The 22,937-nt window shown below is 32.0% G+C and overlaps 1 protein-coding gene across 6 annotated transcripts in view; it reads left to right on the top strand.

The window, feature by feature from the left end:
• Akt3 (AKT serine/threonine kinase 3) overlaps window positions 1-22,937 on the top strand; it is a 302,015-nt gene that overhangs the window by 220,493 nt on the left and 58,585 nt on the right. For all 6 annotated transcript variants that reach the window (XM_071599993.1, XM_071599992.1, XM_071599991.1 and 3 more), the window contains 2 exons: window positions 8,308-8,436; window positions 20,074-20,288. In XM_071599993.1, the coding sequence (XP_071456094.1) occupies window positions 8,308-8,436; window positions 20,074-20,288 (344 nt within the window). The remainder of the gene's footprint in view (window positions 1-8,307; window positions 8,437-20,073; window positions 20,289-22,937) is intronic.

Genomic DNA, 22,937 nt, shown 5'->3' with positions numbered 1-22,937 from the left:
GACTATTTAACTGCAAATTTATTTGAGATGCCTATGGTAGCTGCACTTTTCTAATCAATGCCTGTTTGCTACTTCCCAGTTTAGCATTGGAAGCAAAATTTTATTTCATGTTGCAGGTTAGCTTAAGATATTTTATTGGTTTCTATTTCCTAATAACCTGGTGTTGATAGCAACAGGTATATTATTGAAACCTTTGCCATTCTTTAGAAGGTAAGTTTGCTTAATTTATTAATACATGTCATGATATGAAATTGTGTTTTATCAAAGAGCTTATTAATAAATGTAGTTCCTGATGATTAGTTGGCAAAAACTGATGCTATTTCATTATAGCATAAAATTTTGAAGAAATCTCTTCCAATATCTCTTCAGTAGTGCAAATTATATATTAAATCTTCTTTTCTTCCTATATTTATTTTGCAAGTACAAACTTTATTTGTAGTAACCACTGCTATCCAAGTACAGATGAGACTAAACAGGGAAATGACTTTGGAATTCATTAAGAATTAATTTCTCCAACAGTTTATAAGGGTGGTGGTGGCTAATTCATAAATGACTGGTATGTTTTATGTGTGGAACATCTAATCTTATTTTCTGTCTAATCAGAGAATATTTAACTATTTATGTCATTAATATGAGAAACCACCAAATAAGACTGAGATCATTTCTAAGACTTATTGATAACACAAGGGATGGTTTCAGAATCTTTTACCATGGCCCTCCTAATCTTTATCTCAAATAACACACAGTTGGAAAAACCATACTTCTTTTTATACATAAAGTCTTAAGTCACATTCCTCAATTCCCACTTCTAACCAGACTTGTCACACTGTATTTCTTCTTTTCTAGAATTTTTTGTGGTGCTGGGGATTGAACCCAGGGCCTTGTGCATGTGAAGCAAGCACTCTACCAACTGAGCTATATCCCCAACCTTTTTTTCTAAAATTTTTAATCCCCTGCTGTTGAGAACAGTTTTTACCTTTGAAGTCAAATTGTGCTATTATGGTATATCGCTTATTTGTAGCAAATTTCTTAAATAACTTAGCATTCCTTTTATGGAGTCAGGAGACCATCTCCACTATTATACATTATTAATCTTTTTCTAGATTAGGAGAGTCAAAAGTGAAGAAATGTTCTTTCATTATTTCAGCATACTCAATTCCATGGTCATTTAGTTCGTACAGATCAACTTGTGACATTTTGGCACTTGGATGCAATGTGCAAAATAGGAATTCCTTACTACCTTCATGGGCCTGAGGCTGTCTTGGTGCCTAAAACTGTTTGATATATCTCTGCTAAAGTCTGATATAAATTTAAGTGAGGAGAATTGTTTACTGGTAATTCTGTAACACGTGGTACCTGTAGGAACTATTTTTGTTCTTTTGTTTATTCACAGTGTCAGTCATTTAAATAAAATGATACCATGCATATTTTAAACTTTCTAATAGCCTGGCCTGTGCAAGAACACAGCTTCCCAGTCTGTGTGCCACATTACAGGTGTGTCCAAGGTTTCCTCAGCTAGGAACCTTGGCAGAGACACCTCTAGGCCATCAGTTCCAGCGTCCGACAGCCTGTCAGCTAATCTGAGTGTGCCCCACAAATTTTATTTTTTATTGTACTGTGAAATGTAAAAGATTGAGAAGCACTGATTCAAGGTAGCCAAGATTTTTAGAATTTAATTTGATTCTAGGAACCAAGAAAAGCAGGAAGAAACTTATTACTTTGTTGTAAATTTTTTTGTCTACAAAGAACAAAGGTTAAAAAAGATCTCAAAGTCTGTCATTTCTTCATATACATACTAAATCAAGACCTCTGTCAAATAATTCCTGCCCAGAATAAATTTGACAAAATAATACTGTGTGCAAGTGAAAATATACCACATTGAATTCTATCTTTATGTATACTATAGAGCACCTATTAAAATATATAATGAGTGGAATGTGGACCAGTAGAGTAGAAGAAGGGGAATAGAGAAAGGAGGGAAAGAAAGGCCACCAGGGACTGAAATGGAGTAAATTAATTTCCATGCATGTATGATTGTATCCAAATGAATCCACCTATTATGTACAAATATAATGCATCAGTAAGAACAAAAAACAAAACAAAAAACTTTTAAAACTTTATGCCTGCCCATTTTAATTAAGCGAAAGATGTCCCTTTTTTGTTGAAATTTAATGGATATTGTCTTGTCTCTCCTCAGAAGCATGAACTTGTTTTGTATTTTTAGTTTTTTGATTTGGGGTTTGTTTTGTTTATGCAATGCTGGGAATCAAACCCAACATTGTGCACATGAGGCAAGGGCTCTACCATTTAGCTATATCCCCAGCCCCCAAAGTGAACTTTTAGATAACAACCCTCTAACTCATACAGATAGTAAGTTTTATTCACATTTTTAATATACAGTCTTTTTCTCATAACCTTCTATTTTACTTCATCCCTGCTTTTATCATTGGATGCACCCATTAATCATAGCCTACTATTCTATTCAGTCTTCAAAATCAGTACTAACTATATAACTTAAACATATGCATTTAAAGTTTTAGAAATAAAGAGTGCTTCAACAGTCCATTTTGCATTTTATGGCTATTGAAGGGAGGAAGGAAAGCCATGAAATTTAGAAAAAAGAACCATTTATAAATAGTAGGGGGGTCCTAAAAATGTCTAACACTCAAATTATGTTAATGTTAAATGCAGAGGAAGTAATTTGCAGATGTTTAGGTAATATTTCAGTCATTGATATTCTTTGAAAAGATTTTTAGGTGATTCTGTGCATTCTGCAGATTGATAACTCACACAACTTGTATCTGTATTTTCCTGAAACTTTGTTAATGCATCTTGCCATGAAATAATCATTTACTTTGTAACAAGAGTGGACATTTAGTTGCTTTCCTGGCTTATTTTTATACAAGATTGCATTTGGTGGGGTTTTTTTTTTTTTGTTTGTTTGTTTGTTTTTTTTGAGATGTTTTTTAAGGTGATGCATCTGTATTGGTTTGTACTTTTAATGACAAGTTGTTTTTTCATTCAGCAAAATGACATTTTAGGATAATGATATATGGAAGAAAGTAGACCAATGACTTAAATTATGGGATAGTTATGTGTATTATTTTATTCAAAAGAAATTGCATGTTGAAAAGTATTTTTTATGAAGTCATTGAGCTGACAAAAGTATTTTATGGAGTTGTATTCCTGAACTTTGGTCTTTTAAAATACAGTTTGTTGTTTAGAAGTGCACACACTTTGATAACTTACCATGACCATTGAATAACCATTGAATTCTCCATGTTTAAACAATTATTGTTTATTGAATGCTTATAATTTAAGTTTTCCTGTCAAAGTCTCTTTGAATTCTCAGAATCTTACATTGGATTACTTTTATTGTTTGCCTCTGTTTTATAGATGAAGTTGAGGCATATAGAAATTAACATGTCCAAGATCACATAGGAAGAAAGAGTAAAGCTTGATTTTAATATAAAACCCTTGAACTTGAACCAGTATTCTTATCCATTTTGCTCTTATGGCCTCTCATGTACTATAAGACTTTGCCCCATTGACACAACCCTCATTCCATCTCACAATCATCCTTTGGCTTACCTTAGGTCTTATTACATCATCTAATTTTAAAAAATCTGATTTACAAAGCAAGCAGGGTGACCAAGTGTCTTGGTTTGTCCAGGACTACACTTTCAAGTTTAGTGTTCTAAGAAACCTCTCAGTTCTTGGCTGATAGGGGTAGTCGATAACCATCATCCTATTCTTCACACAACTCTATCCCTACATCACATTTTATTTCTGATCCCTTAACCCTTAGTGTGAGATTCAGAGTTGATATATATCAAAGTAGAAAATTAGGTGCAAGTCTTTTTTAATATAGCTTAATATTTAAAAATGGTGTTTATTTCTGAAATGCAAAGAATCTTTAGAAACTATTTTGAAAATGTATATTCCAATAAACTGAAAAGTCTAGAAGACATTAATAAATTTCTAAAGATGTATAACCTGCCCATATTGAACCAGGAAGATAGAGAAAACCTAAATAGATCACAATCAACTAATGAAATTGAAATAGAATTAAAAGCCTTCCAACAAAGAAAAGCCCAAGACCAGATGACTTCTCTGCTGAGTTCTATCAGACCTTTAAAGAAGAAAAACACCAGTCTTTCTCAAATTATTTCATGGAATTGAAAGGGAGGGAACACTATATAAAACATTCTATGAAGCCTGTTTAACCCTGATACCAAGATCAAATACAGACACATCAAAGAAAGAAAACTACAGATCAATATCCCTGATGACCATAGATGCAAAAATTCTTAATAAAGTAGTAGTAAATAGCATTAAAAAAACACCTCAAGATAATTCACCATAATCAAGTTGGTTTCATCCTAGGAATGCAAGGTTGGTCAACATAAACAAATGTAATTCACCACATAATTAGAATTAAAGACAAGAATCCTATGTTAATCTTAATAGAAGCAGAAAAGACCTGTGATAAAATCCAGCACTGGAGAAACTAAGATTAGAAGGAACTTACCTCAACATTATAAAGACTGTATATGATAAATCCAAAGCAAACATCATACTAAATGGAGAAAAATTGAAATTATTTCCTCTAAAAACAGGAACAACTTTAGCCAGAGCAATCAGGCAAGAGAAGGAATTAAGTGGATACAAGTAGGAAAAGAAGACATCAACTATCCTTGTTGCTGATGACATCCTATATCAAGAAGACCAGAAAACTCTGCTAGAAGACTTCTAGAGCTGATAAACGAATTCAACAAAATAGCAGGATACAAGACCAGCATTCATAAATGCATAGCTTTCCTATATTCAGTAGTAATTTTGCAGAGAAAGAAATCAGGAAAACCATCCCATTCACAATAACCTCAAAAAATTAATTGAAAATTAATCTAAGGAGATGAAAGGTCTCTTGATCTTTCACCAATGATAATTATAGAACACTGAAGAAAGAAATTGAAGAAGGCCTTAGAAGATGGAAAGACCTCCCCTACTCTTGGATAGGAAGAATTAATATTGTCCATATTACCTAAATTAATATACAGATTCAATGCAGTTCCCATCAAAATACCAATAACATTCTTCACAGAACAAGAAAAAATAGATCTAAAATTCATTTGGGAGAATGAGTGACCCTGAATAGTTTAACCAAGTCAGAGCAAGAAAAGTGATGGAGGCAGCATCACAATACCTGAACTCAAATTAAACTATAGAGAAACAATAACAAAAACAGCATGGTTTTGGCATCAAATAGACATGAAGACCAAAGGAATAGAAGAGAAAGAGATAAGTCCACATAATCATCTGATACTTGACAAAGATGCCAAAGATAGGTGTTGGAGAAAAGATAGCCTTAAATGGTACTGGGACAACTAGATATCCACTTGTAGAAGAATGAAGATAGATCCCTATATCTTATCCTTCATGAAAGTCAAATCAAAATGGATCCAAAACTTGAGAATAGACCAGAAATTTTGATGCTGCTAGAAGAAAACATAGGGTCTACATTCCAGCATATTGGTGCAGGTACTGCATTCGTTAAAGCTCAAGAAATAAAACCAAGTATCAACAAATGGGATGTGATCAAATTAAAGAGCATTTACACATCAAAGGAAATTATTATAAGCATAAAGAACCTACAGAATGGGAGAAAATCTGTGCCAAAGGCTCCTCTGATAGGGGATTTATATCCAAAATACATAAAGAATTCAAAATCTTAACACCAAAAATCAAATCAATCAATAAATGGACAAAAGCATTAAATAGACATTTGTTAAAAGACAACCACAAATGGCTAACAAACACATTATAAAATGCTAAATCTCTAGCAATCAGGAAAATACAAATCTAACACTAAGATTTCATCTCACTCCAGTCAGAATGACAGTTATCAAGAATACAAATAATAATAAATGCTGGTGAGGATTTGAGGGAAAGATAAATTTACACATTGCTGGTGGAATTGAAAATAAGTATAAATACTATGGAAAGCAGTATGGAAACCCCTCAAAAAACTAGGAATGGAACCACTATATGATCCAGGTATCTCACTCCTTGGTATTTATTCAAAATAATTTAAAGCATCATTCTATAGTGATACAGCCACCTCAATGTTTATAGCAGCATAATTTAAAATAGTCAAATTACAGAATCAACCCAGATGTCCATCAAAAGATGGATGAATTAAGAAAATGTGGCATAAATACCCAGTGGAGTTTTACTCAGCCATAAGAAGAATGAAATTATGGCATTTGCCAATAAATGGATGGAAATGGAGAATACCATACTAAGTGAATAATGTCATACTGAGAAATTTAGAGGTTGAATGTTTTCTCTTTTATGTGGAAGCTAGAGTAAAACAAGGAAAAGAAGGCGGGAGGTCATACCATGGATATATAGGGAAAATCAGTGGAGTAGAAGAAGGAGATAGAGAGGGACAGAAGAGGAATGGGAAAAAGAGAAGAAAGATGGAGTAAATTTAACAAAATCACATATGTGCATATATAAATATACCAAAGGGAATTTAACCTATCAGTGTTGGTGGAAAGCACCAATCTAGGATGGATAAATGAATGAGCAAAGGGAGGATTAGTGGAGTGGGTAGACAGGGGAGGAACCTGCACTGAAATGTAATGGGTCATGTTCTATGCATGTATGATTTTTTTCAAGATGAACTCAGCTACTGTGAATAATTATAATCTCTTAAAGAAAAACAATGTTTATATACAATGATTGTTCTGTGTGCAATGATTCAAAATAGCTTTGTCAGAATGTAGAGAAATAATGCATGCTATCATGTTTCTGTGAATGTTTTTTCATGCATATAAAGCATATGAAGATGTGGGTGTGAATGGAATGGGTTAGAAAGTTCATTCACATCTTGTCTAATATTATCATGTATTATTTGAAGTTTTTTATAAGAATTTTATGTAATATGTTAATAAAGGAAGTCATGTTTTAAAGCTCCTTTCCAGCATTTTAAAATTGTATAACATTCATATATTTAAACAATCAGCATATTTTTAAGAATAAGGCAAATTTGTATTCCACAAAGCAAAAGAAGCTTCAGTATATACATCTATCTTATGGAAAGTTAGGGGAGGTAAGATGAAGAAGGGGTGTTGTTTGAAAGAGATGGTAAAAGGAGAGAAATCAGAGACAGGAGGAAGAGAAAGAAGATATAACAGAAGAAAATAAAAGTAGAGGAACTCTTGATACTTTTTGAGTAGATTTAGCAAGTTAGGCTTGATTTCTAGGTTCTAACTGGTAGAGAAGAATAAAAAAGATGTAAAATATTTGAATTTGCCTAAAAATTATTTTTAAGAAATGTTCAACAGTATATTTAGTGTTTATTCAGCCACAACCTACCTGCCTATAGTTAATTCCTATCAGTTAATTCCTATCAGCTGATTAATGCACTGATTAGGTAAAGGCTCTCATGACCCAATCATTTCACCTCTGAACTTTTTTGCATTGTCTCACATATGTGCTTTTGGGGATAACTCAGATCTAAACCATAATAGTGATGATAATCATAGTTTGGGTTAAAGCTGAAGGGGAGATCGGTCAGTTATATTATTGTTTTTAGTTGTGTTGGCTTTGCATTCCTGCCCCCTTGCATTTTATCATTTTCACTTGAGGCAGATAGTCTTGCTACTTGGTTAAATCTAAGACTCCCTTTGGTGTTTTTGAATTAATAAGTTCAAAGAGATTCACACTTTACATTAGTGCTACATATTTTTTTTATTTGTTGAATGTTTGACTTCAATATTCTTTTTTATGTTTAAAAGGATTGGTATTTCTTTATTACAAAAAAATGCAAAAAAGGATATCACTTTAATTTACAAAATGAGATTTAAGTTTGGTTTACAACCATCACCAAAAAACATTTCTGTATGTGAATATTTTGTACGATAGATTCCCAAGAGAAATTGTTGAAATCCATCTGTCTGTATCTAGAAGATACTCATCTCTTTGGGATTGTTTATATCACCTTTTATTTGAAATTTTAAAAAAAGAGGATTAATATTTGCTTGAAAAGTTGATTAGGCTTTAAAGCTGTACCATTCTTTCCTTTGGTTTAAAAATCAATACTTTTGTCATCATGAATGTTTGAAAAAATGTTTCTTTTTACACATGAAGCAACAATGTTTGTAAGTACTGAAAGTTTTGTTAACTGCCTCTATGTTCTCTTTCCAAAATACTCTATTCAGCATTCAATAATTTTTTAAGATTGTATTTTCCTATTGTTGAAGTTTATAAAACCATTTATGTTTATTTTTTAATATACAGTTGGAGAATTTGATGTTGGACAAAGATGGACACATTAAAATTACAGATTTCGGACTTTGCAAAGAAGGGATCACAGATGCAGCCACCATGAAGACATTCTGCGGTACTCCAGAATATCTGGCACCAGAGGTAGGCTTCAGTTCCATTCATAGGGAAAATAGCATTGATAGAAAGTTTCATAAAGTAAACCATGTAGCATTTTTTAATTCTTAAAAATTGCAGTACTTCTTTTACCTGGATATCAACCTGAATAAAATATATTTTGTTTTGACTTTTTTAAAATGAGATATTTTAGGGCCAGGATTATATAAAAGTTAAGTTTTGGGCTGGGGATGTGGCTCAAGCGGTAGCGCGCTCGCCTGGCATGCATGCAGTCCGGGTTCGATCCTCAGCACCACATAAAAGTTAAGTTTATCAGTACAAATTCCCTAACTAAATTAGATTAAATCAATTTTATTTCTAGGCTATGCATTTTATTACTTGGTTATACCCATTTTAATTCATTTACAAAAATATTAAAATTGAAGGACTTCAGCAAGAATGTTCACAGTTTCATAATCCATCTTAGGTTTTAGTTAAAAACAAAGATTATGAGCTGGGGTTGTGGCTCAGTGGTAGAACGCTTGCCTTGCACTCATGAAGCACTGGGTTCAATCCTCAGCACCACATGAAAATAAATAAATAAAATAAAGATATTGTGTCTATCTACAACTAAAATAATAAAAATAAATAAAACAACAAAGATTATAGTGATTATTGTATTTCTAGTATTTTGTCATACTTAACTACTAGAAATTATTGGGAAAATTACTACCTGCATTGGAGTTCATGTCAATAGGAGTTCCAAATGGGTGCCCTCCTTGTGCTAAGGTTTCCACAATAATTTGTTACTTTATTCAAATATTTATTAGGTATTTTCTGGGTAATATGATTACAGGAGCAAGACAAAGGAGGATCCTACTCTCTTACTACTAATGGAAGGAGACAGAATAAAAATAAATAAGTTCCATAAAAGAAAAAAGGCAAGATAAGGGAAAGGATATGGTATGATATGGTAGCTATTGAAGATGTTCCAGTTGCTATTGCTGTATAACAAACTACCCCGGTACTGTGTGGTGAAAAATGCAATTTATGTGATCATGGATTTTTCTGAGTCAGGAATGCAAATGGAGACAGCAGTAATTTCTTCTCCACTATATTTGTGGTCTCATCTACAGTAGGGAATTGACTCTGGCTAGAAGCTAGAATCACCTGGAAGTATATTCACCCATATATCTGACAGTTGCTTCTATGTCCACTGTCACCTTTTTAGGGCTGTTAATACATAGCCCCTTCATGTAGGGTCAGAGTGTTTTGGCTCCAAGTTCTAACAGAGAATATCCTAGGAACAAGTTAGAAGCTGCCTTGTTCTTTATTTATTTTGTTTATTCCTAATAAACTATCAAAAGTTTAACTTTTCAAAAATGCATTTTTGAAGTATATTTTTGAAAATTGAAAAGCCATTCACATATTGTAATATTCGCTATTTAAAGTATATGATTCAGGGCTGGAGTTGTGGCTCAGCAGTAGAGTACTCGCCTCGCACGTATGAGGCGCTGGGTTTGATCCGCAGCACTACATAAAAATAAATAAATAAAGGTATTGTGTCCAACTACAACTAAAAAAATTTTAAAAAAGTAAAGTATATGATTCAGTGACCTTTAAAAAAACTGTTTACATAATTATCCAACATTTACCACTGTCCAATTCCAGAATATTTTTTATTACTCCAACAAGAAACCTCATACTTATCAGCACCCCATTCTTCCTCTCCCTCAGGCATTCACTAATCTACTTTCTGTCCCGATAGAGTTAATTATTCTGAACATTCTATATAAATGAGATTGTACAGTATTGTGTGTCTGGCTTCTTTCACTTAGCAAATGGTTTTCAAGGTTCATCCACGTTGTACTGTGTTACTGATGCTTCGTTCCTTCTTATGACTACTATTGCATGACTGTAACACACATTGTGAATTATTAACTTAGCTGTTGATGGATTTTTGAGTTTTGTCTATTTTTTTACTATGGTAAGGTGGCTATGAATATTCTCCTTTTGTGGCCTTGTTTTAGAAGTCACACAACATCATTTCTGTCATGTTTATTCATTGAAGCAGTTGTAAGCCTGCACAGATTTCAAGACTAGAGACATAGACACCACCTTCCATTGTAGAAGAACATATGAGATGGAAAATATTGTTCTAAGCCATCTTTGGAAAATAAAATCTTCCTCAGATTGGATGATCAGGAAAAATAATGTTTGTTCAGACATCTAAATGACAAGGAGGAGGCAGCCTTTGCAGAGATACAAAGGAATAGCTTGCAGAGAGAACAGCTAGTATGGAAACCCTGAGGCAACAACAATTCAATTTTCCCCTCAAACACCAAGGTTAGTATGGCTAGGGCCAACTAGGGAGGTGTTAATCTTTGATGGGTTGTAATTTCTATTTATTGAGCATCTACTATGAGCCACATTCTATATATTTGCATTACAACTATCACTTCATTTGATATTTGGACTAACTTTTGTGATACATAGCAAAACTGTTTTGTTTTTTTTTTAAGGTGAGGAACAAGAGAATCCCCCCCCACCCCCACCACCCCCACCCCCGTTTTAAATGTAACCTGTATACAGCTGGGAGGTGGTATAGATATAATCAGATTCTAACTGGGTTTGACCAGAAAGACCACTTTTACTTTCTTAACTACATACATAATAGACCAAGAAAAACCACAATTTCGAGCCACTTACAGATAAAATTTTTAAAATAGATGCTTTGTAAGATTTCAACAAGAAAGGCTAAAAGAAATTATGTAGTAGAATTAAGTTTACAGTGATGCTGGCATGATATATGATATTTAAATATCCTATAAAGAAGATAGATGGATATGACAACTCATGCTGGTTTATTAAATTTACATTTCAAAAATATTGAGGAATTAAATTTACATTTAAGAAATGTTGAGTTATGGGCTGGGGTTGTGGCTCAGTGGTAGAGTGTTTGCCACACATGTGTGAGGCACGGGGTTCAATTCTCAGCACTGCATGCATATAAATGAATAAAATAAAGGTCCATCAACATCTTAAAAAATATGTTGAGTTATTGTAAATAGTGCTAACATTTATATAGTCAATTTTTAACTATTATTTTCTTGCTAAAAGTACTATTTTCTTTGTTACAAAGTCTGGAGTTTAAAATTCTCTATTTTTGTGGTTGAATTAGGTAAAATTTTAGAAACACTGTTCTTGTTTATTCAAATACAAGATCATATTTTCTAGAATAGAATTGTTTTCGTGAATGTCATGAAAAACAAATTCTTTGTTTCTATGGCACTCAATTACCCTTCCTATACATTGCCATGAATGATGATATCCCATATTTAGAATACCAAAATTAGTTGTGTCACAATTAGGGGAAATTATTTCTGAAGAAGATAAATGCATCTCATTTCAGAAGCAGATGATCTAGTAAGAAACAAAGATATTGTTTTCTATGCAAATGTCATCAACTGAAGAACAAAACCAAGAATTTAATGCAAGAAGAGTCCAATTGTTCTAAATAGAAAGTTTACAATTCACAAGAAATTATCTAAGAAAACATTTCTGTGTACGTTTTTCAAAATACAACAAAGGTCTGGTTGTTTTTTTTTATAATTTTTTATTGTTGGCTGTTCAAAACATTACATAGTTCTTGATATATCATATTTCACACTTTGATTCAAGTGGGTTATGAGCTCCCATTTTTACCCCATATACAGATTGCAGAATCACATCAGTTACACATCCATTGATTTACATATTGCCATACTAGTGTCTGTTGTGTTCTGCTGCCTTTCCTATCCTCTACTATCCCCCCTCCCCTCCCCTCCCCTCTCTCTGCCCCCTCTACTGACATTCATTTGTCCCCCTTGTATTATTTTTCCCTTTCCCCTCACTTCCTCTTGTATGTACTTTTGTATAACTCTGAGGGTCTCCTTCCATTTCCATGCAATTTCCCTTCTCTCTCCCTTTCCCTCCCACCTCTCATCCCTGTTTAATGTTAATCTTCTTCTCATGCTCTTCGACCCTACTCTGTTCTTAGTTACTCTCCTTATATCAAAGAAGACATTTGGCATTTGTTTTTTAGGGAAAGGTCTGGTTTTTAAAAGTGGCTTATGTGATCATCAGTGGTTGATACATGTTGGTTTACACTTAAAATCTTGACACCTTACTTTGTAGAAGAGTAATCATTATAGTTAGTGTTTGTGGAGGACAAATTTCAAAACTAATTTCTCATGTAATTTTAATTCTTATATTTTAAATATTTGCATCATATACTACATTTTTGTTAAATCAGAATAATTTGGAATGTGTTTACATTCATTTGAAATATAAAATATTTATTCTGTTTTTTAGTATGAACCATTTATTTCACTAAAAAACACTCATTCACTCATTAAAGAATATTTATTGAATATATATTAGTGTTGCACATTATGTTAGGTGCCAGGAATGCAAATACTGTAAGAAAAGGTTTTATTCTCAAGTAACTTCCTACCTGCCAAGGTGATAAGATATAGAAAATATCTTGCTGTGCAAGAAAGTAACTGCTCTACTGGTGTTACAGTGGAGTGAAAAGGAGGAGAGAAAATGCTTAAGCCTGCTTGGAGGTCTGACAGTTTTAAAGGGGAAACAGGAAGAAAAGAGAGGAGGAGGATGGACACATAGGTAGGAATTGAAATGCAGAGGAGTTTAGATAATGTGGCTAAGGGAAAGTCACTTGTGAATTGTAGAGAAGGAGATGATGTGGTGGAATTCATGTGGTCAGTGTTAGGAAGGGATTGGCAAGAGCTGAAATGAGTCTTTTTCCCGTTGTTTTCAGATGATGTCTCTTACTTTTTTTGAACCTTGAAATTTTTAGTAAATACCATTATTAATCCTAGTCTTTTCTTGATAATAATATAAGTTGCATCCATGTTTCAGATTTGGAACACATTCTTGACTATTTCTCTTGTGAATGGCTCATGGTCAATATTTTCTCTTCTGTTCTTGTAGAATTGTGTACACACTATGTAGAGATTTTACTGCAACCTCTATTTCACCTAGCATTACTATTCCTTTATTTACCTTTTAAATTGTCTTAACCTGGTAGAAATGGTTTGATGTATACAGTTAGATGATGGCTATTTGAAAGATACTTCAAAAAGGTGTTAGAAATCAGTTCCAAGACAGTTTATTAAATGTTTCATATGTCAGACTCACAGTAGGTTTGTAAATAAACTTAAGTTTTAAATGAACTCAACTTGCTTCTTGTGTCAAAGACCACTAGGATAAATAAATCTTATGGTATAAATATGCTCTTTGTTGGGGAAAAGAGTATTTTTTTTAAAAAATGTATTTGTTCTCTTAATCTCTTTCAATGAAGAGTGGGGCCTTATTATGCAATTATCCAACTTGAGAAGCATTATTTTTTGTTAAAGAAAAGGATTAGGAATTGTTTTGGTTATTGGTTTTTTTAAAGAGGTTACAGAGATTTAGTCCTCAAAGGCATATAAACTGTACATTTAGTGTGAAATATTTCTAAAAATGCATTTATATCTACAAATGTAAATGAGAATGTTTTTATTACATCTGATGTTAGAAGGAAATAAAACTCATCTCATAACAAATTATGGATCATAAAATATCTTCAGGGATTTTTGGTTTTATAATCTATACTATGTTTTCACACCTAGAAATTATAAAAGAAATTAGAAATTATATATAAACTCTGTTAAATTTTATTATTTGATTTGGCTTCTATTGAATTCAAACCATTTTATGCAGTGCTAATTATTTAAAGTCTCAGTTTTGCTCTTGAGTTAGCAGTACCTGATCAACTTTCCAACTGTAAAACAGTTTGAAAATCAAATGTAGCTTACATGCAAGACCCAACAAAATTAAAAGTGTTAAGTACGTTTTGGCAGTTCACTTTTATTATGCCCAGTCCTCAAATGTACCAGCAGATAATCATCTGAATGTTAGTTATTTTTCACATGCTTATGTGATCACACAAAAAGTACATGCTAAAAAGAAGCAGATGGTGACAGATGGGGAAGGTTGAATAAGGTGGTTTTGGAAACCTAGAGAAATGCACTTCTGTAATCGGGTAAAAATAAAAATTATTTGATAATCAAGTTAGAACTAACAAAAGATTGCAAAAAATGAGTAGATTGTTGGGAAATACATAATATCTAGCTGTAGTTACTATTGAAAGGAAAGATATATAATTTATCTAAGTGCAATATTATTTTTTCCAGTTACTGAAAATACAATTTTTGATACATTCTTTTTAGTTTTCAGAGCTCCATTTTTAGAAAGCATTCACATGTCTTTATTTTATTCCTTTTTCTTTTAAAACCTGTTTAATATCTCATACATAACATTGAAAATATCTGAAATATGTCAAACTAGTTGGATACAAAGATTTACTTTATTGTGATAAATCAAAGCAAAATACAAATTAAATTTTGTATAAAAAATTAGAATACACATTAATTTCTTGAGAAGTTAGTAAAAGCAGTAGTAAAAGCTAACATGGAGTAATGCAGGTAGAGGCAGGTAGTTACAAGCTAATTTGATTGAAGTATGTTAAGTGGAATTTTATTTATTTATTTTAAATCCAACACAGAATAAATAGGAAAGGTGTCATTTTATGGACTCTTTCAGTAAGATCTTTAGGAAATCTTTACATAAATGAATGAAGCTAAAGTTATCATAATTTTCATGTTTCATCTGCAGGTAAAAGTAGTAATACGCAGTTGCATTTTAATTGTTCTTAGGCAATCTGTATTCCTACAGATTTTAAAATTAGCCTTAGAATTTGTATGCTTTTTGTAAAAAGAGTTATTTTACTAGCTTTTTCTAAGACACCTTACATTTTATTTAATTATTAATGATTTATTTAATATTGGTCCTCCTAAAGTACTTTCGAAAACCTTCTTCCATTAGTTCTGAAAAGGTCTCATAATCAATATTAAGTAGAAAATTAAATTTACTTAATTTTCTGTAAGAGTACAGCCATTAGTTCAAATAAGAGTTGTTTGCTTTATAGTTAGAATTCATATTTAAGAACTCAGTTATATGTGTCGGCTTAATATTTGAATATATTTAATTTTCTTCTTTGGTGCTATTTTGTACTGTTTCTGGGTAACATTAACAAAGTCTTCCCATTTCATCCTATAATTGAATATTGTTTGAATATGAACTAATGTGCAATTAATGCCTCTTGGTGTTTATATATAGTGGTTGTTACTTATTTAGAGGTCATTTCTTGTTGTAGCAAATTTTTCACATAAACTTTACAATGTTTTATGATCTTTGGCTTTAACAGATTATTTGGTTAAAGCATAGAGTTTAAATTCTCTGAAGCATGAGAACATATACAAAACTAATGTGAACTGGGAACATTAATAATGACCTATATTATTTTATTATGTCTGTTTCTACTTGATTTACAGTAGCCCAGTTTCTTGGAATCCCATAATGTCTATTGTCTCAGGATAAAAAAGGAAGTATAGAATTCTGTGTGAAGATAAATGTTATTGTGATTTAATCACCATTATTGTATCCACTTAGCTTTTCTCTTATTCAAGGATTTTTACTGTTTTATTCTGAGTTTGATTTTGAAAGTGCTATTTGTGTGCACATGCTAGGAATTGGCTGTAATACTTACAACATTCTAATTCATAGCAAATGGCATCAGGTGATGTCTCTTAAGAATTATTAGAGCATTTGAGAGATAGTTATTAAATGTATGTTTATGAAGAAAAGATGGATAAACCATGGAATCCATTGTTCTTATGAATTGAAATGTATACTTTCCTTGAAATTCCAATCAATTTTAAAATCTGAATTAGTCATGATTTTTAGCAAATACTGATGTTAAGACTATATAAAGGTTTTCAAAAATGATAATGTATATGGATATATGTTTATTAGTCACTATTTTTTAGCAAATACCTTTGATGGTAAGAATATATAAAGGGCTTTTATAAATGATAATGTATATAGATCTGTTTATATATAAGATATATACCTATCAACTACCTGAGACTCTAAGGTTACCAGAAAAAAATAAAATTTTTTTTGAATTAGTGGTAAATTGGTTCATCCGAGTTCGCAGTTTACTTTCACAACATAGGTGTACAGACAGTTTGTTTAGATGTTTAATTTTTTCCCCCATCTGTTCTGTTGGGATTATTGATAGAGCAGTAAGCCACTCCAGGGCATATATGGGCTCCTTATAATTGCTTGCCTTGAGTGCATTGTGTGGCTTGGCAAGTAAGCGAAAGAAATATCCCTTCAACTCCCAGTAAATCATAATTGGTAGAATAATATTAGAATGAGCATATTTTTTGAAAATGTCTGTTAGCCAAATAAGTATTTACATTGTGAACTTTAATTGATGCTCTCATTTTAAAATACATAGTTATTTAAAAATCTATCTTTGAAATTATTGATTATTCAAGAACTTACTCATGGAGTATTTTTCCCCTTTACCTGGTTGTTTTATAAATAGAAGTGTCCTCATCAAATATTACCAGAATATTTAAGATTAACTGATACTTTTTGTGACCTGTTTGATTTTTAGGTTTATTATGTCTGAAAGTAAAGAGTTTCTGGCTCCTGCTAGGAGAAAAAAAAAGATGAAAACTAAGCCTTATTTCCTATAGTGTATGCTCTGTTTGAATTTTGGTTTGAAATGACTTCTTATCACCCTTTAACATTTATGTTTAAATTTTCATCCTTTATCTGGACATTTGTGTTAAATGTAGGTATAAAGTAGAGCTGTATCTAACTACAAAGGACAGTAGGGATAGAAGGATACATCAAATGTCCACATTCATACTTAAACTTTGAGTTCCATTTAAAAGTTAGTAATAAGGGCTGGGGATGTAACTCAGTGTTAAGAGTGCTTGCCTATCCTATGCAAGGCTCCATCCCCAGCAAAACACACACACACACACACACACACACACACACACCAGTAATATTGATTTTATGGAAAAAAGAAATATTTTAGATTAATTAGTCAAGTTTTTACTGGATTATTTCTCTAGAACTAGGTTTTGAATCGGTATCTATTTCCAAATTATATGATAAACTATGTTTACTGGAAATCAAATTTTATTGTAATTTTAGAAAGAGAAGTGTTTTGAGTTAAGGGAGAAAAAAAATCATCCAAAAATAATATAAAAGAGGCTATTTGAATTTAGAATAATTAATTTGACTTTGAGGTTTCCAGAGTATTTTATACTATATTATGTTTTTAACCATTTAGATTGAAGGAGAGAAAAAGGATATAATATAAATAATGAAAACATGTTTTATATTATATATTCACATGCAGAATATTATAATCACTCATTTCTTGTGTTTATCTTAGCTGTTTGGCAATAGGAGTTGAACAAAAATCTTCTATTTAATTGATAGCAAAGTTTTTCAAGTAGAGTGGATGATTGCGTTGTCAGGGTTTTTTCTCCTCAGCATTGCTTAAAGTTTGTATGTCAATAAGACAATGTATTACATCAATATTGTTCAGTACAAAGTGATAACGGCAAACAGTTCTAATTACAGAATCATATCTGCATATCAGTTAAAGCATCAGTTAAAGTTCAAAAGTAAAACTACTACTTTTGAGAATTGGTTTTCATTTTACAAAGCTGAATAAAATTGATTTTATCAAACAGATATTTTTACAATGCAGTTTTAAATTTTCAGTTGCTTATTTCTCTTCAAAAATAAAAACCCTCTTTTTTTATGCACTCACTTTCCTTCTGGCTGCAAACCAGGTATTTAAACACAAATAAAGGATTGCCAGTTTTGCCAGCTGGGGATGAGAACCCGGCTGGTGAAATGTGGGTTCGGGAGGCAGTTAATCCAGCTTTTATGCTTTTTATGGTTTTATGAAAAAAGAGGTTAAAAACCACATTTGGCTCCTTTTCTTGTATGCCACTGTTTTGTTGGTGTTGTCAGAATGCAGTTAAAGATTACTTAATTTTTTGTTTTCATTTTAAAATCCTGTATCAATTAGATAAAGGCCCACAAACAGTACAGTCTACTAGTTGCCCATGAGATAGATCCTTGAATCATCAAAAGTCACTGGTATATTTAAGTAATATATATAGCTTTTCCTTTAAGAACATAGATAGAATTCCTTAGGTTATTTCTTATTTTCAGTTTGTTCTCAAATTACTCATTTTAAACAAGTAGAAATATTTTTTGACTAATTATGAAAACTATAATTTGTTCTTTCAGAAAATATTTTCCTTAGTTTGTGATTTACAAAAGATTTCTGGAAAAAAAAAAAGTGGGATTGTGTTTAAAACTTACAAAGCAATTCCAATTAGTCTTCCTAAGCCATGAAACAACATTGATAACAATGAATTATAAATCTTTTCATGGTATTCCAAAAATGTTTACACAATTTTTTCTTAAAATTTTATCCTTCATCTTTAAGTACTCTACCAAGGTGCCTTTCATAGTTTTTATAGGTGACTATAACTGTCAAAAATATCCTCAGTGCTATAAAATTACTGCTAAATTTTAAACAAAAGTAAGTCATTTTCAGTAATGTATTAAATCAAGTCAAGAGAATTTGAAATACAAGTACAACTTTGTTTTTATATTTTTTTCTCTTATCAGTTGTTAAGGTGGTTTTTTTTTAATTAATGAAATTCATGTCTGTTGCTTTCTTAATCTGTTTTTTCCAAAGTTTGAGAGGATCAAATTAAAATAAGCTTGAAGATTATTCAAATATAGTTATTTACAATAAAATATTGGAAGTTGTATATGGATGAGGAATATTCTGTTGAATGAAAAGCAAATCTGATAAAAAAAAAAAAAGGTGAAAACAAATTTTACCTGAAGCAGATGGTAGGTTTTTGTGTCTGATTTGAATAGGTCATTCAAACAAAATCAAAGGGATATTTTCATATTATTTCTTAGGATATTTTCATATTATTTCTTACATCTAATGCATTTGGGGAATCCAGTGAAAGGATATATATACCACCCAGGTATTAAGTTCATAATTTTTGCTTTTACATTCAATTAATTAATTAAATATTTTCTGAGACACAGAGGGAACCCCAAGAATCTTCACATTTATTTTAATGGTTGCCATGGTCTGTGTTCCCCATGTTTTATTGTGCTTGTTTACTTGTAATTTTCACTGCTTGATTTCTATTACTAAATTCTTTTCTTTTTAACTTAGTTCTTAAAGCAAGAATGGAACATTTTGTTGTCTAGAATCAGCATAGCCTAACTTCAAGTTGTTACTTAAAGTCCATGTTAGTGAATTCAGAATGAAAAATTAAGTAGACCTAAAAGAAAATACGCAAAAATGCTAGCTTGTGTTTTCATTTGATCCTTAAAATATATTTACTTACTGATATTTTTTATGACCTGTCCCCTTTTTAAAATACTGACCATTTTATGTATGTGTGTGCATGTGTATGTATGTGTGTGTGTGTATATATATATACACACACACACACACATATACATATATGAAATATTTCACATACTTGGTATAATTTATACTTTTGATTTATGCTTCATCATTTTGAGGTCAAGAACTCAGAATACACCTACCTAGGCTTGGAAAGTTGAAATGCATTTTTATGTAAGACTCTTATGTTTTAATGAATAATACTTTGAAAGTTAATGTGTAGTAATTAATCATTTCACTGATTTCACTTTTAGGTATTAGAAGATAATGACTACGGCCGAGCAGTAGATTGGTGGGGCCTAGGGGTTGTCATGTATGAAATGATGTGTGGGAGGTTACCTTTCTACAACCAGGATCATGAGAAACTCTTTGAACTAATACTAATGGAAGACATTAAGTTTCCTCGAACTCTCTCTTCAGATGCAAAATCATTGCTTTCAGGGCTCTTGATAAAGGATCCAAATAAACGGTAAGCCTCAAATAATGCTCTGTGAGTTACTGATGAATATGGTTAGAGATTATGATATGGAAATTAATTCAAATAAAACTGACTCCAAGAAGCAATGTATTTGCTATAGACATTTTCCCACTGAGATACTGACTTATTTTTAACTGCATAATATAGAAAACTCAAAAATTTTCATCAGTTCTTTTCTGACTTGGAATTTTATGCAGGTTTCTCAAATACAGATTTTGAGATTTTCATTATCCATATTATGAGTGAACAATCTTTTAATTTCCCTGTTACTTGATCTTGTGGGAATAGGATGATCCCTTTTCTTCCAGGCCTTTATATTTCTGATTATTTACATTATAGGAAAAAAAAAAAAGAGAGACCTGTTTTTATTCTTTCCTCACACCCCCAACCTACATAAACATATCTTATTGTTATTTCAAAATATTTTTTCCATGTATGGGTGAAAGGATTGATGACACTTAAAAAAAAAAGAAAAACTTACTGTATTTCTGTTTTTGTAGCTATAGCTATGACATCAAGAGTTCTATAGCACTTGCTGCTTTGCTCAGTGGGTCACAATATTGCTTATTCACATATATATGTTCATTAACGCATTTTATAAATCTTGTGAAATGACTACTAATTGTTTAATGTCTCTTAATATGTGTGTTTATATGTGTATACATATCAGTAGCTCTCTGAAAGTCTATTAAACTTAAGTATCTAGAGGATAGATGATTTCATATGTTGTTGGATTGATCCATAAACAACTCACATAATATTTTGTTCCAGCATTTTGTTTAAGATCAATGGTGAACATATATTTATTGTCAGACTGCGTTGATGAGTGAAAAAATAAATGAATCCTAAGATTTGGGCTTTGTCTACTTTAGAAATGGTTTTCCATTACATGCTCCAGCTTTTAAATTTATAAGGAGAGAGAGAGAGAGAGATTTTTTTTTTTTTTAGTTGTCAGTGGACCTTTATTTTATTTATTTATATATGGTGCTGAGGATCCAACCCAGTGCCTCACACATGACCCTAGGCAAGCATTCTACCACTGAGCCACAACCCCAGCCTAGGAATGTGGTTTTAACTTCAGCAGAAATAAGCAAACATTTTTGTTGTTGTTGTTTTCTTTTGTGAGGATCACTCAAAAGCTTTGTTTGATAATCTTAAGAATTGAGGTAACTTGTATTTATAGTCATTTTGTTTTCTTTTTCAGGGTATTTTCACATCTTTGCTCTACCTTGTTTTTATAGTACCCTTAAGGGAGATACTATTCACATTTCTATTTGAGTAGAAAACAAAGGTACAGGAGAGGGTTAAATGATTTACCCAGGGTCTCATGGGAAATTCATGCAGAATATGAGTAAATAATGAATAAGTAATCTTTAAGCAGAGCTATGACTCCCATTTTATATCTTTGGTTTGGGAATCTAAATAATATTTGGTTTGGTCTTAAGAAAACTAACAATTTATCCCTTGCTTTTCTGAGTCCTATAGGCTCTTTGGCCACCCTTTCCCTTGTTGCCCTTTCTATAATTGACTGCTAGAACAAAATTGTACTTGTGGTTTTCGTGTCTATATCTCACTTATTTGTCTATGTCAGCCCACCCCTACTCCATGAGTAGTATATAGTAGGTACTTAAGAACTGCTGAATAAATGTGAGGTACATTTCTAGAGTGTTAGCGGTCTAATATGTAGTTTCACTACCCAGAGGTTGGTAGTGTTCTCAAGAGAAGATATAATATTATGAATTACCTGGTATTTTCTTCAATGCCCTCTACTATTGCATTAAAGTATTGGAAACACAAAGGAGAAAAAGATAAACGAGTCTCTCCTCTGGAATCTGTAGAAAGATAAGGGTCACAAAACATAATAACAAAATTTATTCAGGCCAAACCATGTACAAATTGCTATTGTAATTGTTAGCTCTGTTGCGGGGATTAGTGAACTTGTGCTGGTTTATGGAGGAATTGGAGTTTGCAGAGGAATTGAAGCAGAGAAATTTACACGTAAAGTAACTCAGCTAGAATTGCAAAAGAATATGGCATTTGAGAAGTTCAGTGACCTGAGTAAAGAACTTGGGTAACATTGGGAGACGAAGCTGGTAAGTTTTGATTATAAGAACAAAAATATTTCATCTTCAGAAAGGAATGAGAACCCATGAGGGTATTTCAAGCAAGAGATAGCATAATTGGATTTGGGTTATAAAAAGGTAATTCTGGCAGCTTTGGGATGGATGGATTAGAAAAGTGAGGGACAGGAAGGTAGAGCAGCTAAGAATGCTTCTGAAATTGTCTAGGTAGAAGATGGAATCCTTTCTGAAGTAGTGCTAAGAGTTTTGTGGATGATTAATAGAAACTGCAGGCTGGAGACCCTGGATTTGATATCCAGTACACCCCCTTCCAAAAAAAAGGGCAATTGAAATGGTGAAGAGGTAGACATTGGGTAGATCCCAGGGATGCCCTGGTAGTTTCTAGCTAGGGTGACTAGTTTAGAGTGTGTGTGTTCCAGCAGACAGGGAGCCCAAGCAAAGGAAGAGGTTTGTTGGGGGTGGATATTGGTATTAATTTGTGGTACACCAAGCCTGGGGTTTTTATATGTATTTTATTTTTAGAAAATATAGATGGAAATGTAAAGCAAGGAACTGAAAA

This window comes from Marmota flaviventris, chromosome 12 (genome assembly GCF_047511675.1).
Source record: "Marmota flaviventris isolate mMarFla1 chromosome 12, mMarFla1.hap1, whole genome shotgun sequence".
NCBI classification, from domain to species: Eukaryota; Metazoa; Chordata; class Mammalia; order Rodentia; family Sciuridae; genus Marmota; species Marmota flaviventris.
The sequence above is the reverse complement of the archived record's forward strand: the minus strand, read 5'-3'. Positions and strand labels throughout refer to the sequence as shown.